Source organism: Pistacia vera, unplaced genomic scaffold (assembly GCF_008641045.1).
Source record: "Pistacia vera cultivar Batoury unplaced genomic scaffold, PisVer_v2 Contig797, whole genome shotgun sequence".
NCBI classification, from domain to species: domain Eukaryota; kingdom Viridiplantae; phylum Streptophyta; class Magnoliopsida; order Sapindales; family Anacardiaceae; genus Pistacia; species Pistacia vera.
The window spans coordinates 314,718-329,446 of NW_022196664.1; the positions used below are offsets into that span (position 1 = coordinate 314,718).

General features: G+C 34.7%; 3 protein-coding genes across 4 annotated transcripts; 1 reads left to right on the forward strand and 2 right to left on the reverse strand.

Annotated features, from left to right (window-relative positions):
- Positions 1-1,482: 1,482 nt before the first annotated feature.
- Positions 1,483-4,206, reverse strand: LOC116117061 (30S ribosomal protein S10, chloroplastic). The gene is made up of 3 exons (XM_031403094.1): positions 3,902-4,206; positions 2,913-2,963; positions 1,483-1,966 (listed from the first exon to the last, which is right to left on the reverse strand). Exons 1-3 carry the CDS (start codon positions 4,109-4,111, stop codon positions 1,655-1,657), a joined length of 573 nt encoding a protein of 190 aa, XP_031258954.1. The 5' UTR covers positions 4,112-4,206; the 3' UTR covers positions 1,483-1,654.
- A 2,745-nt stretch (positions 4,207-6,951) lies between these two features.
- On the forward strand, positions 6,952-8,919 carry LOC116117034 (pectinesterase QRT1). Its single transcript, XM_031403068.1, has 5 exons — positions 6,952-7,406; positions 7,605-7,800; positions 7,898-8,101; positions 8,199-8,434; positions 8,526-8,919. The coding sequence occupies exons 1-5, from the start codon at positions 7,105-7,107 to the stop codon at positions 8,671-8,673; spliced, it is 1,086 nt and encodes a 361-aa protein (XP_031258928.1). The 5' UTR covers positions 6,952-7,104; the 3' UTR covers positions 8,674-8,919.
- A 583-nt stretch (positions 8,920-9,502) lies between these two features.
- LOC116117056 lies at positions 9,503-14,111 on the reverse strand. Of its 2 annotated transcripts, none has more exons than XM_031403085.1 (6): positions 13,086-14,111; positions 12,807-12,901; positions 12,613-12,732; positions 11,014-11,805; positions 10,530-10,746; positions 9,503-10,445 (listed from the first exon to the last, which is right to left on the reverse strand). In XM_031403085.1, exons 1-6 carry the CDS (start codon positions 13,378-13,380, stop codon positions 9,922-9,924), a joined length of 2,043 nt encoding a protein of 680 aa, XP_031258945.1. In that variant the 5' UTR covers positions 13,381-14,111; the 3' UTR covers positions 9,503-9,921. The 2 variants fall into 2 exon arrangements, with proteins under 2 accessions (XP_031258945.1, XP_031258944.1); XM_031403084.1 differs by having other exon boundaries at positions 12,613-12,750.
- Between the last annotated feature and the right edge of the window lie 618 nt (positions 14,112-14,729).

The following is a 14,729-nucleotide window of genomic DNA, read 5'->3' on the forward strand; positions in this document are numbered from 1 at the left end:
ACTTTCAGTCACTAATGGCAGGAGAGGACCCTCAAGTCACAATCACCTTTCTGGGCTTTTTTCTCAACCAAGTGGTGACCCTTCAAAAGCCTCAACAGCACACTACCATCTATACCTCAACTTCTTAGCTTCTTAGGGGTCAATAAAAAATCTTTACAAAAGCAACTCTGATAATTTTTTGAAGATCTTTCTAATAATGTAGATAATAATATGAAAAGAAAAGTTGAGATATCACTTCTAAAAGATTTTATCCTACCAATCTTATATGAGAATTTTCTGTGTAAAAGTCATGCAATTTGAGGTAAGATATTTTCTTTAAACTAATCAACAGCAATATTATATTACTCATACTTTATTATGAGTGATTCTTGATAATGGAATTGGAATAAAGCTCAGGCAAAAGAGCTCTTCAAGTTTTGGAACTTTTCATGAGTATCATGACAATGTTGCCCACCAGAGAGTTGAAGGCTGAGTGCAGAATCAAGAAGCATCAGAATTCTTATGTATTGATTAAGTGCTGGTGGCCCAGATTGGCTTATCACTTGGTGGAGAAAGATTGGTGGTGTGGAGTTAGTTTTAATTCTCAACAGGGTCAAGCCCTGTGAGGCTTAAGAAGTTTAGGTTGCTTCAATGCAATCTGGGGAAGTTATGCACGAACTGGGAAATTTTAGTCTACTTGTGACAGTGTAAAGAATTAATGGAAATGATGGTATCGAAGAAGACACTCATGAATGAGAATTGAGAGGTAAAGTGAAAGTTGGTTGGTTCATCATCAATCAAGTTTGCATCATAAATGGTTTATGTGGAAGAAAAAAAATTATCTCAAGTAAAGTAATGGCGTCGGGACTACAGCTGACAGCTGATTTGAGGAGTACAGTGCATTCATAAGTAGAAGAAAGAGTGGGCATCTTAATTTGCTACATAAGTAATACTAGGTTCACAACCCAATCTCACAATCTTTATTCACAACTCTCAACGTGGTAATTTGTAATTGATCAACTCATAAAATAGGTCTCACCTACTTGTATGGGTCCCACTGTCCATTAGTAAGCTAATCAATGACGAACTGCCACATCAAAAGTTGTGAGAGAAGGTTATAAACCTAACATTATTATTTGCTACATTCACTATTGTCATCCAAGAGAAACACAAATGCTTAAACACAACCTCTTTCAACCTAGGGTCAAAAGTTACACTAAAACGTCTCCGTTTAGTAATAAATTAATAATACTATGCCTAACTAATATCCTAAATTTCTCATTCCAAGTAATAGGTTTTGCTATTGACATGTAAATGATGAACTGATATAACCAATGACTTGACAACACCATAGACGATAATGCATCATTTGGAAACAGAAATTTGGAAACTACTTGGTTATGCAACATACTCATAAAGTACATGAAATCCCAGTTAGAGATCCAGATATCATGGAGAAACTTCAAGAACGTTGCAAAAAATTTCAACTGTGGTACTATTGCATTCATAAAGAAAAAGTTGGCATTAAAATGAAAGCAAGAGAAGAAAAAGCAAATATCTCTTTCTATTACATGGTTAACAGGCAAATCTACAATTGATAGCTAACTGTGAAATGGAAATACATCAAAAATTATAGAAAATTCAAGAAGTTTACTTATGCTGCAGCACTGCTTCTTTAGAGCTTGACCTCTACATCAACTCCTGCAGGAAGATCGAGTTGCATCAAAGAATCGATAGTTTGAGCAGTTGGGTATAAAATATCAATAAGGCGTTGGTGAGTTCGGATCTCAAAATGGAATCTAGCATCCTTGTGTACATGTGGGGATTTGAGAACACAGTATATTCGCTTCTTGGTCGGTAATGGCACAGGACCCATGGTCTTTGCATTGGTAGTCCTTGCAGCATCCATTATCTGCTTGCAGGAGTCCTCAATTAGGGGCACCCAGTAAGACCTGAGTTTGATTCTGATCTTTTGCTTCGGTGCAATCTGAGAACAAAAGCATTTGGAAAATCATGAAATTTCTCCTTAACCAATGGTAGCAACGAAAATGACACAACGACCAGAGAAAATAGCCAAACATTTATGCCAAAGAAAACTCCAGGATCCATTGATTACTCCAAAAAGTTCCCTTTCCAGAATCAATGACTTATGAAATATTTGTTGATAGCAATCAGGTTGGAACTCCATAGATGGCCAAGAACTAGCAGTTGAAAACCAACTTTTGAAAAGAGATGATACCCATTTGGATGATTAAAACGTCATGATCTTTCATATTATGGAAGCCAAAGAAACTAATTAGGTGGAAAATTCACCAAGTTCTCATAAACATCAACTCAGTTTAGCATCTGCAAGGATTTCACAATGAACTGGAAAGAGGTGGCAACATAAAAGACGCAACATTGAGGGGGAAAAAATGAACATTATATACAGCACAAAACGTGTTTGCTTTCTAAATGAAAGCTTCTGGTACACCAATTAGTTGAATGAATTGTCTAGAATGCAGTTATCTACATGGAGTTTTCCAGATGCAAAGCCGCTAGTTGAACAAACCTAGCAAGGCAAAGGTACAACTTAAAGAGGCATCTTATATAGAAAGAAAGTTCAAGGATGTTTTGCCAACCTCAGATGGTGCCAATGACTGACATTATATTTAGACTGAATAAAAGGTGCATACAACAATTAGAACACTTTTCCAATAAGTCAATATGATAGGTTAGGTCACGTATAATCCTTAAGCAAGAAGTAAAATCTTTAACTAAGCTAAACAATCACAAAGAAAGATAGATTTAGAGAGAGCGAGAGAAGAAAAACAATTGTCATAGGTACATCTGAGCGTGTCACTGGTTATCTTTGCTTAACAGAATAATCTTTCACCGTTTTCAATTTCTTTATTTCTCTCAAAAACTATAGCATATGTTACTTTGAAAAATACCTTGTCTGCATCTGTGCTGACCGAGGGACTAAGTGCCTCAGAACCTTCAACCTAATGCACCCAAAATTAACATAAAAAACATTAGGGTCTGCATTTGCTCATCAATAAAATTCATCCATAAAACAAATCAAAAGTTAATTTCCTGAACCTCATATTTCATGTTGTTTTGGTTTTTAAAAAGATCAGCCCCATCAAGTAAAACAGACATATCGGGCTCAAACTTGATGGCGCAAGTTCTATTAATGCTCTTTTGCTACATCTCATTAGTCCTAAAAGAAAGCATTATGCCCAGTATATAAGAAATTTATGCAAACAATATGCACCATGTAGAAACAAAACAAAGTACATGAAACATAATATATAACATACTCAATCCACTGACCCAGTACATAATGAGCACAATCCAAATAATTTTACTTTACTTCAGATATTTTCTCAGCAGCCAAACAAAATCTTTCAACCGGACAAATAAGACCTCAATCCCCACAAGTCGAAACACTTACATCAGGCCCATATTTTCTTAGACACCAAACAAATCATTAACAAAGTACACTTAGAAACATCTACACTAACCGCTGGAGTTAAATTAGCTCCAATTGAGTCAAAAAAAGATATCAAAAGTTCCCATTTTTCCCACAATTTCCCGAAACCAATTCTTTCTAATCCCCCAATTTTCTCAGCAACCAAACAAAGCACACTTAAAAACATCCCCACTAACACATCTATAGTCAAAGCAACTTCAATTGAGCCAAAAAGTTTCCATTTTCCCACATTTTCCAGCAACCAAATCTTTTTCATTCCCCATAAACAAACAAAGCATAAACAAAGTAAACCCAAAAACACTTACACTAACCAATGTACTCTAATTATTTCCAATTGAACCCAAAAAAAAAAAAATTCCATTTTCCCCACATACTCAAGCAACCAAACCAAGCATTAACAACTACATATCTTACGAAAAAAAAAAAAAAAAACCAACAAAGACAAACCTCAGGAGATGAAGTTTCAGTTCCATCTAAGGTTTCAGGAGCAGCAAAGACCCTAGTTGATGCAGAAATCGAGGGCTGTACGGCAGTACTAAGCTTAAAGGTACTAACTTTAGAGGGTAAAGAACAAGAGAAAGAAGACAACTTTGGATTGGAAGAAATGGGTATTGTAAAAGAAGGTAATATTGTTGCAGAGATTGAATTCGTTGCCATTTTCAATCCAATCCTTCTCTGTTGTTTTCTTATGAAGAATTTGAAGAAGCTGTTCTTGCTTGCTCCCTTCGTCGTTTGTAGTCTTGAGTGTAGAATTATCCAATATTTTTTTTTTTTTTTTTTTTTTTTTACAAAAATTAATAATTTCAGCTCTGGTTTTGGGCCCAAAAATTTTCTTCAGGCCCAAATACATTTCCTTGGGCTGGGCTTCCTCTAATCACTTTCTCTAAACTTTATTTTATTTTTAACAATTGTTGTTTATTTATTTATTTCATAACTTAAATAAAATATTTTAAATGAATTAAATTTGGATTTTGACTCAAAAAAATTAAAAAAAAAATATGGAAACCATTATCATACGGACTTTAAAGAATAAAGATTGCCCATTATAGCACATTTTACATATTTTAATTAGCCAAAAAATTAAATATTTTTTTATAGCAAGTACAAATGCATAATCTAAGATTTGAAGTAATTATAATTTAATCATCCATGCAACTTAGAAAATAATAAAATCTTAAGCCTCAATTTTTCAATCTTCAGAGAAAAACAAAAGCAATAAACAAAATTATCCTATGGTGTCTTCATTATCTAAATAAAATAAATATAAATATAATTTACCTCTCAAATGAATGTAATTAGAAGACTAAAGGTTGTTTACTTTTTGAGTACAAAAATAAAATATGTTTAATGATTTATGGATTATTATAAGCTAATGTATTTATGTCAATGTTAAAATATTTTATAGGACAAAATCTAAGTATTTCCTTATCATAATCTTTGATTTCATTTATCCCCTAAAATATTAGTGTTTTCTAAGTATAGTTATGGGGTTTATCTCCCATCAAATCAAAGCATATATATATATATATATATATAAAACTATGGTGTTTGAGCCAGTAATTCAATTAATTCTCGAGGTCTATTGAACATTCTATAAGTGGTTACTTCGTGAGACTCGAACGCAAAACCTCTAGCTAATCCACCTAGATGACTAAAGTCTTGTTATCTGTCCACAAGGCTAGTGGTTTCAAAGCAACAATATTATTATTTTACAAGTTTATTATTGTAATATAACGATAAACTTGAAACATTTATGTAAACATAAAATTATAATTTAACAATAAATTTGTAACAATAAACAATGATGAATAAACTATTAATATCAAGTAACAAGAATGATGGTTTTTTTTATAAGTAACTTAGTGGATTAATCTTTAATTAATTGGTCAATTAGTTAATAGTTTATTTCCAAATAAACCATAGAGAGGTTGATTCAAATAAAATACCTTATTTTATCTTTATAAGGTAATCTTTAATGGAAAGTAGACTTATACATTATGTTCACTTTCATTTAATCTCTAATATGCATAATAGATGTAATGTGCGGGTAAGTTAACAAGTCCATTGTTGTGACATAATGATAAACTTTTACCTATAACAATAGATTTGTATTGCTTATCATGGGCGTTTGCGTTGACAGCCCGTGCATGGGTTCAACCCCCAAATTCGTAACGTATATGGTTATCAAATCATTTATTATATCATGTATCAAAAACTTAAGTTTTTTAATTGTGTATCGTATCGTATGATACGCCTTTTTCAAAAAAAAAAAAAATTCTAAAAATTAATATCATCCCTAAGATTAATTAATGAATTTTGTGGTATTATTAGCTTTAAATTATAATATTACATAATCAAAATTAATCACAAAATTAAGAATCTATATTATTTTCTTTCAACCGTCCATATCATTTCCAAGATCAATATCAATATCTATATCTCCACTTGTATTATTATTATCATGCAAAATGGGTAACACATTTTCCTCTTCACTTTCTTCATGCAAAATAGGTAAATTGGGGCAAGTTTTAGTGAATTAGGTTGGGTGACCCAGAACCAATCTGAAATTTTTTTGAGCCTTCAGCTCAAATTAATAAAGTCGTATCGATATTTTTAAGGATATGAATGGATGCATATCGTATCATAGGATATATATATTAATGTATCGAAAGGTTTAAGATACATTCTCTTATACGTATCATTGGTTACCCATATCGAATTGTACTATAGTATACTAATAATCATGTGCTCCACAACAGAGGCATCAAACCATGCTCGAATTTTCAGTAGCTTGCCCACAGATTGTTGCATTAGGTTGATTTAAAACTTCAAAACATGCATGGCCTCAGCCTATTAGCATCGTTTCCCATCAATAAATTGTTCAAATGTGAACAAAGTATATTCAACAATGGCTTCCCGCGAAGAAGCAAAACAAAAGTGGGTCTGAAATATGTGCAAATAATTAGAAAACAGGAAAAGGCAAAGAGAGAGAGGGCTTGAAAATAGAATAATAAAGAACATAAATATGAAGAATGCTATAAATATTTATAACCAAATCTCGATCAAATTCACGAGTCTAAAAGACTCAAAACCCGCGTAATGGGAACAAGTTCATGTGAATTTTTCTTAATCTCCACATGCAAGTTAGGCCTTGGAGTATTTTAAACATGTGATTAAAGTAATCTTAACTTAATTATTTAATCATCAAGTTTAATTAATCAAAACTCATGTAATTCTTCTCCTTCGTTTTGAATCTTCTTGGAAAGTTTGATCTTTTTCAGTTTTTTCTTCAGCTTTAAAAGAAGCAAAAAACCGCTGTCTTTCCTTTTAAATGTTTCTTTAACTTCTCATCCACGAACCACCACCTTCTTCATGATCACCACCCTCTTAACTTCTCCTTAATCACCTTTTTAATTATCTTTCATTTTCTTTCTTCTTCTGTATTTACTATGGTTTCTAATCTCCACAGTCTCCTCACTACGTTGGTTATTCTTCTTCTTGTTGTTGTCATTATTACTATTATTCTTCACCATGCAAGCGCTCCTGTATTTATTACTCTCATTTCTTTCACACCCTTTCACCTTCTACACTACTTGTAACTTCTCTTGTTTGCTGCTTCTTCTTCCATTTGGGGTGCTTTCACAATATTCATGGATTGTTTTTGCTTTGCAGAAAGTGTTTTTCTTGTTTCTGGTTTGATTTTTGTGGCCTTTCTGGCCGGTTTTCAAGTGGGTTTTTGTGATGAAAGCGTCAAGTTTATCTCTTGGGATGATATGAGAGTTGATATTCAACGAGGAGGGTTGAGTGTGGGAGAGAATTCCAATCACAGTAGAGTTATTGTGGTTGATAAAGATGGTGGAGGACATTCTGTAACAGTTCAAGGTGCCATAGATATGGTCCCTGACAACAATCCACAAAGAGTTAAAATCTACATTCTTCCAGGAATTTACAGGTATGCTTTTGTAAATTTTCAAACTTTTTAGTGGGTTACTTTTAGTGGGTTACTTATTATTAGCTACGTGGGTATTTGAGCAGTTACAGCCATCTTCTGGACTAATAACTGCTCAAACTTTTCATTTTTTTCAAGAAAGTTTTCGTTTTTTCATGAAGATTTCAGAAAACTTATGTGAGTTTAAGATTTTTGGTGCAGGGAAAAAATTACAGTGCCACCATCTAAACCTTTTATCTCCCTCATAGGGAATGAAAGTGAAGTCTCTGAAACTGTAATTTCTTGGGGAGATAAAGCATCAGATAAGGACAGTGATGGCAATGAATTAGGCACATATAACTCAGCTTCGGTGACCATTTTATCTGATTATTTTTGTGCCGCCGGGGTTACTTTTGAGGTAATTGAAAGTTTGAAACCATTGCCCAGTTAGCAACATTTTCTTTTGGGGTTTTGATTGATATTAATGCAAAGTTTTTGGTGGGTGTTTTTGACAGAATTCAGTTGTTGCAATTCCAGGAGAAAAAGGAATGCAAGCAGTAGCATTGAGAATTGGTGGTGATAAAGCAATGTTTTATAAAGTTAGAATCCTGGGGACTCAGGATACTCTCTTGGATGATATTGGATCCCATTACTTTTACCAATGTTACATTCAAGGCACTGTAGATTTCATATTTGGGAGGGCAAGATCTCTCTATCAGGTTCCTAATTCATTCTCAAATTTCGTTTCCTGGTCCAACATTTTATGTTTCTTCATTATTCCAGGACTTGAAAAAGGGTTGAATCTGAAATGTGCAGAATTCTGTGATTCATTCAATTGCAAGAAATTCCGGGGCAATTGCAGCCCACCACAGGGATTCACCAGATGAAAACACAGGCTTCTCTTTCATGAACTGTATAGTCAATGGAACAGGCAAAATCTACCTCGGAAGAGCCTGGGGAAGCTATTCAAGAATAGTGTATTCATATTCATTCCTCGACGATATCATAGTCCCCTCAGGATGGACTGACTGGAATGTTCCTGACAGGCAAAAGTAAAAACAACTTTTCTTTCAACTCTTCATTCTTTGGTTGATCAAATTGTTTAAGATTCAACTAACATAAACACAAACTTTGTGTCCGCAGGACTGCTGTATTTAGTGAATACCAATGTTGGGGAAAAGGCGCCAATACAAGCCAGAGGGTGCCATGGTTGAAGTCTTTCAGCTTTGGGGAAGTACAGCCTTACCTGAACATGACATTCATAGATGGAAATCAATGGCTAAGACTATAGTGTTCTTATTCTTCTTCCTCATTAAGCCCCTCAAATTCGTTATTCTTTTTACCTTCTCAATTCTTTGTCATCCTTAGCAAATTGGGGGTGGTTCATTGCATCATTTTAAAGCTAAAAATAGGCATAGAAAGTTTGGATAGTTCTTTAGGTCAATAGTTAATACTTTTTTATATGTTATAGCAGTTAGAAACAATCACTATTGTGGGGGTGTGTTTAAAGTTTAAACTGTACTTAACAGCCAATATAATCAAATGCAATATTACATGTTTTCTTTGAACTTTGACGTCTCTGTTTTGAGCTTGACCTTGATGTGTAACTGTCCACATCAACTCATTTATGAGTGCAGTGAAATTTTTTGCTTTCTAAAACTGTTCATTATTCTATTAATTATTTCTACATAGCGATTGTTGACCCCTCATTGATTCGTTAGTTTCGTGGCATTAGACTTAACATGTTCTAAATTCTGATTATTTCAATATATTTTATTAATAAAAAGACAAAAAAAAAAAAAAAATCGGTTAAAATAATGACACATTCAGGCATATGTGCTACAAGAGACAAAAATTTCACTTCAAAACCAACATTGGATTGTCTAACAGTGAAACACCTAAGGAGAATCTTACATGTTTCTAAACGTTTTTATAGTAAAAAAACAAAAAGATTGATTTAATATAATCTTCCAAGTTAGAATCCCCAACTGCTAATAGTAATGACACTCTTACCTGCAGTCCGTAATTTTAAGACCCCGAAAAATTAATTAAGATGTACATAAATTGACCCAGAAACCAAAAATTTCACTTCAGCATAAAAGAGCATGATCTGAGAAGAGTTTGAAGAAGTAAGACTGCATTAAAAATTTACTTGCTCACAAGAATACAGAGATAGTTATGAGTAATTCTGCCATTATGAGAATACATATTTGAAGTTACAAGGTACCCTTCAAGAGGCAGTGGTGTGAGTCAACAAGACACAGATTTTGACTCGATCAGAGGGCTTCTTACTGAAGGAATCTAATGCCAGACCCAATTCTAAATCAATCAGCTAAAACAGGATCCTAAAAAATTCTAATCTCATTACTGTACATCTACTAAGGCCACTAAGTCAAACAAAAAAAAAAATGACTTTCCACATTGCCAATGCCCACTATTTATAAACATCCTGACCACCAAGCTATAAACCCCATCAAACTAGACAACAATACACCTTAATCACCATTATTTAAGGCATTACTAACTTCTGTACTGCATTTCATGCTGGCACCTCCACGAGTTCCGTAGTTGTACGGTTATGGTCACAGTTCTTGAAATCCTCTGCATCTGACTTGCTTCCATTGTCTTCACTATCATCATCTGTCTCATCGCTATCTTTTACATCGTCGCATTGGACACCATGCACTTCATCACAATTCACATTTACATCATCACTGCATTCCCCGTCAACTTGTTCCTCTGATGCAGGCTTCTCCTCATTGAATCGGTCCATGTCTTCTCGAAGGTTATCACAACTGGCTAAAGTGCCTAATTTTGGTTTCTCCTCTTCAACAATATTGAGTTTAGCACTACTAGGAATATCAGTATATGAAACATCCAAACCATAAGGGTTTACATCCTTGGCAACAGTTGAGGACAAGGAAATTTTATTATCTGGGTTAATAACTGCAGATATCGCTGAAAGTATGTCAGGTTTTGCCTCAATATCAACCCACTGATACCCCACCCAATCTTTAGAAATTCTGATATCCTTTTTGTGCACGTTCAAGAAAAAGCTCTCCCCTAATACACCATGACAATTATGTTTCATAAAGGGCAAAGGTGGAAAATAAAAACAGAAGTAACAACAGTAAAACATAAACATACCTGGAAGATAAACTTGCAAATTGTCATTGCTACTGCTGTCAAATCCAGTTACAACCGCTTCCCACCAGCCATCACTCCACCATGCATCAACAGCAGCTCCAATATCAAGCGATAGGTCCACCTGATCATTAGGAGGGGCTGGTCGGATTGTTGGGCGGTCAGAGCACCTCATACCAAGTTTATCAGGCATAGCCACTTTGTACAATGGAACCCACTCCTACACAAAGGAAAATAAATCAAACTTTTGAAGAAAAGATTTCATGTTCATAAGTGTGCTAGGAGATACAAGACACTTTAGACAAATTCAAGCCAGAGCTGAACTGCATTGCAACTTCTTGTTGGAGAATGTAACTGTTTTATCATATATTTTGCCCAATTAAAGCTACCAGTATAACTCTATCATCTATGATCACCTAGCCTTAAGCATAGAGTTCACTAAGATGATAAAATATTGTCGTCAGTGCTCTCAAGTGACAAAGCATACCTCAAGATTGCCATATCCATCTTCATCCAGCAGATCATCATATTGAACTTTAATTTGTTTCCGGGATAGCTGCAAGACTACACACCTGAACCAGCAACCTCGAATGCCACTGTCTTGGCACAGCAACTCTATCTTTTCGTCAACCTTATACACTGGACTAGACCAAGGCTGACACTCAATATGCTTGAGGGAAACCAAACTTATGCCCGACAAACCATATTTCAAGTTCTTGTATGAAGGCTCATACCCCATCAGATTGTAACCCCTACCAGATCCAACTCCCAAATCATCCACCATTTGACTCCCCCTACCACGTCTTGTCCTCTTGGTTCCCAGCTTTACATTCTCACCAGGAGGCAGTTCATCTTCTTCCATGTCAGTCACCCGGAAGGGACTTGAGTTCAAGAGAGAGATAAGTGGTTGATTACAATAGCCATGCAATTTACTCATATCAAAGGGCTTCAATCTTTTGCTTCTAAACTGCCTAGTGCAAAAATGTATTCTGGCTAACAAAGCATTTGGAAATGCAGCCAAGCATTTCTCAAAATGGTCACGAGTTAAGACTGTGGCAGGACCATCAACACATTCTGCACTAATGACCTGTGCATGGGCAGTGATGAAAATTTCTTTTGGGTGAGGATTACGTAGAGACACAACACCTTTGACTTCCTGACTGTGGTGAAACCATCTCACTTTGACCTTTTTCTGTCCCCTCTTGTCTTCATACATATCTTCTAAATATGCAACATAGTGATTTTCTCCCTTAGCCATGACGAAGACAAAGGATTGAATCTGAATATCAGGAAAGAGAAGAAAACACGTGAGGGAGTAAAAGTTAAAATTGAAACACTAGAGTAGTTTTTAGATGCCTTTACGCTTAAAAGGGCAATAAGATTTACAGCATCAGGTAAACATAAGTTAGCTCTTAATGAAAACTCATCAATGCAAAATCAATTAATTGATCCCTTGAGGCTCACGAATAAACTCATCTTTTGTTGATGAGACAAAAACTAGATACCATTTTTTATAAAGCAGTTACTAAAGTTAGTCAAATAAATTCTAGCAAATGTATCACTTATTCCTGACTTGGCAATTACATTTCCATTTATTGAGATGAATATCCAAACTATGACATTTTAGGTTCCTCTGCAAAAGATCCATCAGCCCTCTCCTCTCATCATCACTTTTTTGGTACGTAGTAGAGGCCCTACTCACATTGAATTATCTCAAGGTTCCATAAAATGAAGCATTAACAGTATCATCTCAATTCTACTCACTCCATAAAATGTAACTTATAAGGTTTGTTATGCATGAGGGATTTTAAGGAAGTGACTTGTGAGTCCAGGGGCGGATGCTACTCTAGTTGAGGGTGGGCCCTCAAATTTAAAAAAAAAAAAAATATTAATATATACAATTTCTAGATTTGGGTCTACCCTAACAGAAATATTAATAGACAAAAATATTAATATGCAATTAGTTTTTATATTGGTCCACCCTAACAGAAATTTCTAAATCCGTCCCTGATCGGGACATTCACCTTATGCATTGTAAGTTTAAAATACCTTTGTGTTTCATTTCATTTAATTTGCAGATGCTTACCGCTATTGTAGTGCCATTCCTGCAGAAAGCGCGGTAATGTTTGAGCTGTTTGCCACATGTCCATGCATTGCCTGACCACACAATATCTGAATTTTGTCCATTCATATTCCTTAGACGACCCTGCCAAGGAGGTATCAGCTGAATATCAAAAGCTTTAATTATCAATGACTCAAAGAATATTAAAAGAAATATACCATCTCATCAGGTATTCGGATCTTTGGAGCACTGACTGCATTCTTCGGACGTTCGGGAGACCCTGACGCTTGTGCTGATTCATGTTTTGGTGATTCTGTCACGTAAAATAGTATTAAATGCATTAGGTTTCCAAAGACATATTCTGTTTATCAATTTACTATCAGGGCATTCTAGTTTAAGGTAGAAGCTATGATTCTGTAATAACATAATATTACAAATTTACTAATCCACAGTGAACGAATTTCAATTCATGAATCCAAAAAAGGGCTGATACATACTAGACTTATCTCCCTGAAGATGCTGCTTAGATAGCATAGATGTGAGCCAATCCACAACTTCTCTTCGCGACCTCCATTTGTAACCGGAGTGTATCGAATTCTCAGCACCATGAACTCTCACAAACTCCTCAGCCACAACATAGAACATATGCCTCACACTTCTTTCAGTGCCCACAACAGCAAGCACAGATTCCCCATTAGAACCCTTCAAAAAGTAGTGAACCACACGGTTCCCACGCTCCTGTGAAACAAACTCCTCTTTCCACTCCACAAAACATTGACCATTTACAGACATTTTGACACAAATCAACAAGAGCAGATTCACACAACCACCAGATACATACTTTAAACCCTAATTACATAGCTTAAAACACCCAAAACGGTCCAAAACCCAACTAACATTGCTTAACATGCCCCAAAACAAGAACCAAAATCCACACTCTAGCAACAATGAAAAACAAACTTGGCATATAATCAAAGAACAAAAAAGTAATTAACAGGTAACCCTATTACTCATAAGCCTCAAAGTCAAACTTACAGAATTCTGTAAAATAACAACTGAGAATTAGCAAAAACTGACCAGAACCCAGAGAAATCAAGGGTTTGAAGATCTGAAAGCAGATCAGAGACCAAGTCAAGAAAACTCAAGTCCAAGCTTGAAAGCCTGGAGAAACACCAAGATATGGCTTTGACTGAGTTAACTAAGAGAAACATTAAGAAACTGAAATGGGCATATCAGTTTTGACCAAAAGGCTCAAGCTTGATCACAAAGATTGAATTTTGTGAGGGTTTTTAGACACAACCAGAGTTGGTGAAAATGGGTTTCAAAGGTTTAACAAAAAGTTGAACACATGAGGGATTGTGAATGCTTTGCTCTGTGGCATGAAACCAAACATAGAGAAAAAGAAAATGAAGTGAGAGGAGGTGAAAGAAGGCAAAAAGAAGGCCTTTTCATGAGTAGTTTTGGAGAGTTGCAGAGGGCATGCAAGTGATGATGAAAGAGAAGTAGAGAAATGAATAAAAGGTAAAAACATGAATTTGATTTGTAAATTGTAATAATTAGATATAATTATTTGTTTACCAAAATTTCTGATACTGCACCTAACTTTTCCTAACAAATATTTTGGGCTTTTTGTTGAGCCCATGAACTATTACTCACTCTCATCTTATTGGGCTTTGGGCCCATTGGGTCATTACCCACCATCTTTGATTTCATTGTGACAATCTATCTTCTATTTGAATCATTTATTAATTTGATTTTAAATGTTTAAATTTTAAAGTCCGCAAATATATATATTTAGGGTAATACGATTTGTATAAACTCTGTGTATAAAGAGAGTTTATACAAACTTATATGGCACACCACTAAGCATGTAATATGACATTGGGATCCACATAATTTAATGTCATATTAATGTTACGCGGACCCTTATGTAATGTGACACTCATATGGTATGTCACGTAAGTTTGTACAAACTCTCTTTGTACAAATAGCATTATCATTTATTTTTTATTAATGAATTTTAACTCCAATTTCTAAAAAGAAAAGTGATAGTTGCCATGTCAACTTATAACTTTTACTTTTATAAGTTCATTTTGACCACTCAAAAAAATCACTTAAAATAGGTAACATAACTCATCAAA

Coding starts and splice junctions, on each gene's coding strand:
- LOC116117034 (XM_031403068.1), top strand. CDS start 7,105: ATGGATTGTTTTTGCTTTGCAGAAAGTGTTTTTCTTGTTTCTGGTTTG. Junction 7,801..7,897: donor CCGCCGGGGTTACTTTTGAG/GTAATTGAAAGT, acceptor TGTTTTTGACAG/AATTCAGTTGTTGCAATTCC. Junction 8,435..8,525: donor AATGTTCCTGACAGGCAAAA/GTAAAAACAACT, acceptor TTGTGTCCGCAG/GACTGCTGTATTTAGTGAAT.
- LOC116117056 (XM_031403084.1), bottom strand. CDS start 13,380: ATGTCTGTAAATGGTCAATGTTTTGTGGAGTGGAAAGAGGAGTTTGTT. Junction 12,902..13,085: donor TCTTCAGGGAGATAAGTCTA/GTATGTATCAGC, acceptor TTTACGTGACAG/AATCACCAAAACATGAATCA. Junction 10,747..11,013: donor ATGGATATGGCAATCTTGAG/GTATGCTTTGTC, acceptor TCCTTTGTGTAG/GAGTGGGTTCCATTGTACAA.
- LOC116117061 (XM_031403094.1), bottom strand. CDS start 4,111: ATGGCAACGAATTCAATCTCTGCAACAATATTACCTTCTTTTACAATA. Junction 2,964..3,901: donor CTGAAACTTCATCTCCTGAG/GTTTGTCTTTGT, acceptor TGGGTGCATTAG/GTTGAAGGTTCTGAGGCACT. Junction 1,967..2,912: donor TCAGCACAGATGCAGACAAG/GTATTTTTCAAA, acceptor TTTTGTTCTCAG/ATTGCACCGAAGCAAAAGAT.